Source organism: Pteropus alecto, unplaced genomic scaffold (assembly GCF_000325575.1).
Source record: "Pteropus alecto unplaced genomic scaffold, ASM32557v1 scaffold88, whole genome shotgun sequence".
Lineage (NCBI taxonomy): Eukaryota > Metazoa > Chordata > Mammalia > Chiroptera > Pteropodidae > Pteropus > Pteropus alecto.
This window is the reverse complement of record NW_006494611.1, coordinates 2,782,194-2,787,110: the sequence shown is the minus strand read 5'-3', so window position 1 is coordinate 2,787,110 and position 4,917 is coordinate 2,782,194. Positions and strand designations below refer to the sequence as shown.

The following is a 4,917-nucleotide window of genomic DNA, read 5'->3' as shown; positions in this document are numbered from 1 at the left end:
AAACTGGAAATTCTGACATTCCTCTAGGAGGTGTGGACAAGGAACTTAAGGAAATTAGGAAAGAGAAGAGGAGAAGGCATTTACTGAACATCCTCCACTGTTATTAAGATAACAGCAACAATTGCTCTGGTTTATTGAAAATGTATTATGGACCAAGCACTAAGCTAACACTTTACCTCTATCATTTCATTTAATACGGCAATGCTATAAGATAGATAACGGAGAAACTAAGGCTCAGTAGGTTCAGAAATTTACCTATAGTCTCACCACTAGTATGTGAAGAGCTGGAATTTGAAGCCTAGTTAGCCTGACACCACAGCCTTTATTCCTACCAATTATACCATCTTATTTCCCTGTGGTTACAATATACAATCTTCACATTAGCCTCATTGTATAGACTATATGATCCCCATTTTATGAATAAGGAACTGAGAAATATTCAGTAACTTGTCCAAGGTTAGAGCTAGAAGGTATCAGAGTTGTAATTCAACCCCAAGCTTGTCTGACTCCAAAACCCATACTGTTTCTATGGCATTTCACATTCTTTCCTGTACAATGACAGAGATGATGTGGGTCTGTGGGGGTGGGGGGAGATAGTGATGTGGGACATGGGATGTGGTCACAGGCATGTAGTTTGGCCTGGGGCATGCAGTGAGGTAAGAAGTCAGACCATGACTACAGTTTGGGGCCAGTAGTGAAAGGAACTAGAAAAGTTTGAGGGCCCCCACAATGTGTCAGACATCCCAGGAGTACAGAGCTGGAAAGATGTGATCAGGGGCAAGAGGAAGACACGTGCCTGGAGTTGTGAGCACATAAAGAAGACAGCAAGGAAGGAGGCTGGGAAGCCTAGTCCTCACCGTTTTTGAGGAGCTTCCCAGAGCTGGGAACGTGCTTGGCTCCTTGTGATGCTCACATTCTTGGACTCACAGCCAAGTTCGAAGGCCGAGCCTACCCTCCTCCCTCCCATCCAGCTCTGGCTCCTCCACCATTTCCAATCCCACAGCAACCCCAAGAAAGCAGCTCAAATCATGCTGCTCAGGCCCACCATGGCAGAAAGCCTGGAAATAGAACAGGCTGAAAAGAAGGGACAGAGGAGTAGCTCAGATCTACCAGCCAGTCTGGCCACAGGGTACCGTTAACTTGCAGCCCTCTATGGGAACTGGGGCTCAAAGGGAAAGGGGGTATGTGGGCCACATGGCAGGGACTCTGTGACCTGCTTTGCCGGGGGTCTCCCTGAAGTGGGAAACTGCTGCTAAGTCCCCACCAGCCCCTCCCCCAGCAGGCCCCACTAAACAGCTCCAGCTACAGATGTTTCCTCTCTTTCTAGGGGTCACTGACAGGTCGCCAAGGCTCTGCTGACTCACAACCATCAGCTGATCTTAAGCAGCCTTGGAGGACCTCAGACAGGCCGCCCCCTCCCACAGTGGAGCTACATGGCTCAGGAGTCCATCACATACACACACACATGCACTCACTCACACCCCAAATGGAGTCAGACAAATCTGGGTTCAAATTCCAATTCTGCCACTTACGAGCCCTCCCATCTTAGAGAAGTTTCTTAACTTCTCCAGGCCTTTGTTTCATCCTGGTAAACGGGATTCATAAATGCTTGGCATGGTCTGGCATACGATAAAAGCTAGTTTCTGTCCGTTTTTAGCAGGACCCATACTCTCTAACTAGGTGTAACTTTGTAAGGGTAGAAACCAAACAAATATGCTCATCGTGCATGCAATTAAAAAGCCTTTGCTGAGAGCCCCAGTGTACTTAAAGTGGGAAGTGGTCAGAGAAGAGCAGCAGAGGTGTTCACTGGACAGACATCTGCTGAGTGTTATTTAGGTGTCAGGTCCTGGCTAGTAGCTGGGTAGGTATATGAATAAATAGGGAACAGTACCATACTTTAAAAGCTCAACACAGAGGACAGGAGAATTTGGACCTGGAGAAGCCAGGGGAATAAGGTACTCCTGGAAGAAGGGTCAGAGGCAGGACATTGTGAGACATGGAATGGAGAGCAACATAATTAGTGACCCAACTTCCCATGTTGCCCTCTTCCACAGCTCAAGGCCACTCTAGTAGTGGGTACCTTGTTCTTCCATCCACCATCTTCTCAGTGCTGAAAATGTTTATTCTTCCTCTATTTCCCAAATAATTTAAGAGAGTTAGGCCTATTCTGAGTTTGATAAATATTTCTGGAGACCAGATGGGAGTTGGGGAGTCCTCGGGCCTCACAAACCAGAACCTCAGAGGGTAAGCCTGGAGAGACTAGAGAGACAACAGCCTTCCTCCCCTGACCCACTTTCCCATCTGTCAGTAGGGATCAAAGGCCTCTACCTGACCCTCCTCTCATGGGCTAGGATAAGGACTAGCCTTATTACCTCTATAGTTTGCCGAGGCTCAGCATCTCCCTCAGAGAGAATGCATCAGTAAAATGGTGTAATACCTACAATTGTGTGATTAAGCCTTAAACTTTAGAGCCAGATTCCTGATGTTGAATCAAGCTCTGCCACTAACTAGCCAGACTGTGTGACCTTGAGTAAGTTACCTCAGGTTTCTGTGCTGTGCTGTAAACTAGGGATATTCCTACTATTTCATAGGGCTATTAAGAGGATTAAATGAGTAAAAATTTGGAAAAAATTTAGATCAGTGCCTGGGATACTATAAGGACTATAAAAAGAGTTGTTAAATAAATGATATATATATTCCTCTATTCCTCAGCTATTAGTCCTCTGTGATAACTCTCCCAAGTTTTCTGCTTATTAATCCTTCTGGGGATAAAAACAAAATCAAACTCCTCCACTTCATCTTTAGTATTCTTCTCGATCCTGTTAAAATGGCCTACTCTGATATTTTGCAAAGGACGGTTTAAGTGCCAGTGATGTGTGCAACGTGTGTTCAGGTGTTACCTGAATGAACACTGCTTAATTTGATAGTGAATATTTATTTTTAACATATTTTAGAAAAAATATAAATAGAAAATAAGACCTGTGAATTCATATTATTGATTTGGTCAAGCTAAGAAAGAGTGAATGGACTGACAGTGGATTTAAAGAACAATATTAAATAAACAGGGGGCCCTCCTATGACTGCAGTTAGGCCTGGCTCGACAACAGCCTGGGGTGAGTGGGATCTGGCCCAAGGCTGTCCCAGTGCACTGGACTCCAGCTAATTTGCCCCTATCCTATCCCCTGAGGCAGTATCTTGGTCTCTCTTAACTCTATTCTTCTCTAAGCGGACCAAGGCATCTGTCCCCTCATTCCCACCGCTTGCAGAGCTTCCAGAGCTTGCAGAGCTTGCAGAGCTTCCAGAGTTTGCAGATCGATCCCTCTTCAGAATCTTCCAATCAGGGGTGTCTGTCTCTGGACTAAAGCCAGACAATCATTATACACAAGGAGTACCCCACCCCAGGGTAGGAATAACAACAAAAACAAGAATAGTTAGAAGCTGTATAGCACTTCCTATTGTAAAAGCACTTTCACACATATGAGCTCATGGGCTCATCAAACCCCGAGTTCCAGGGGGAAAGGTGACAGCAAAACATGCCAGGCAGAAGGGAGAGAAGGTGCTTGCTTCTTAGGGCCAGGAGGGCTGGGGTCCTGGGAGAGAAACCAGATTGATGAACACTGAGAAGAATGTCTCCTCTCACTCAGCTTTGGGGCCTCAGCTCCAAGGAGCAGTGCAGGCCTCAGGCTAGTGCTGGAGGGGCTGTCTTTAGGCCTGGAGGGCCTGGGAAGGCCTTCCCCACAGGCGTCCAGGCCCAGCGCCCAGTTAGTGTGGGGGCCTCCTCCTCCCCCAGTCCCCTGGGAGTTGGGGGTGGGTGGGTGAGGGAATAAGCCCCGCTCCCCCTCCCAGGCCAGCTGCTACAGAACCTTCCGGCTCCAACATTCCATCCCCTCTTAAAGGGGAAGTTACTGCTTCCAAACTCCGCCTGTCCAAAGCCTTGCAGCCGGTGGAGGAGAAGACCCCGCCAGAGAGGGAAGATGAAGAATACCAAGAGACTCTTCCTGGCCCTCCCTTCCAGGCTCCGGGGCCCTTTCCAAGGCCACCATCTGGAGGAAAAAGGCCCCAATTCTGAGGGGAAATCTGCATCTGGGCTGGTGGGGACTCCTCATCAGGGGTCAGGCGCTCTGCTCCCTTGACAACATCCCACACACCCCACAAGGAAAAGGGGGACAGCTAAATAAACAGATCCGCAGGCCTTAGCTTACAGCCTGGCGCCTGAGCACCCTCGGTTCCCCCTCCCCCTTGTTCAAAGTCCCACAGCACAGCCCAGAGATGCACGGTACTCCAAATATGGCTCGGAGCTGTGGAGCTGAAGAGTTGAAGAAGGCACAGACCGAGTGCCAAACACCCCAGGTCTGTGCTAAAAAGGTGGCTCCCTGGCAGGAGAAGGATCGGGTACTCGGGCTCTGGAACTGGCTGGAGGGATGGGGAGGTGTGTCTGTGTGCGCCGCTGGTCCCTGAGAGGTGAGGGGGTCTTCCTGGCCTGGCACTGTGATTGCTTTTGGGGAGTTGGAGTCCCCCTAAAAGTAGGGAGAGGGCAAGGACTCCCACAAGAGCAAAAGGAGAGTCCCTTGAGGGTCTGGCACTCCAGCATCTCAAAAAACCAAGGGTAACCCAATGGCCGAGTCGCCCCCTAGAATCCAGAGTAGGGCTCGAAAACAGTGTAGCAAAGGGAGTCCAAACTGGCCGAGTGGCCCCTAGAAGCCAAAGGGGACGGGGGTCTCCCGGAGACGAGGCGGGGTCATCCTCACCCGAAATCGTCGTCCATAGACTTGAAGAAGAACTTATAGCTGGGTCGCTGCAGAACGCCCTTAAAGTCCGCCAAGGTGACGCGCTCGGCGGGCAGGGGCAGCTTCACCAGGTACGGCGTCTCCTGCCCGTCCAGGTGGTAGATGATCTTGGTCTCTCCCATGGCTCCGG

The 4,917-nt window shown here is 49.4% G+C and overlaps 1 protein-coding gene across 2 annotated transcripts in view; it reads right to left on the bottom strand.

Annotated features, from left to right (window-relative positions):
• The window catches only part of DVL3 (dishevelled segment polarity protein 3), a 13,538-nt gene extending 8,627 nt beyond the window's left edge, over positions 1-4,911 (bottom strand). For both annotated transcript variants that reach the window (XM_006925771.2, XM_025042313.1), the window contains exon 1: positions 4,749-4,911. In XM_006925771.2, the coding sequence (XP_006925833.1) occupies positions 4,749-4,909 (161 nt within the window). In that variant the 5' untranslated portion in view covers positions 4,910-4,911. The remainder of the gene's footprint in view (positions 1-4,748) is intronic.
• Between the last annotated feature and the right edge of the window lie 6 nt (positions 4,912-4,917).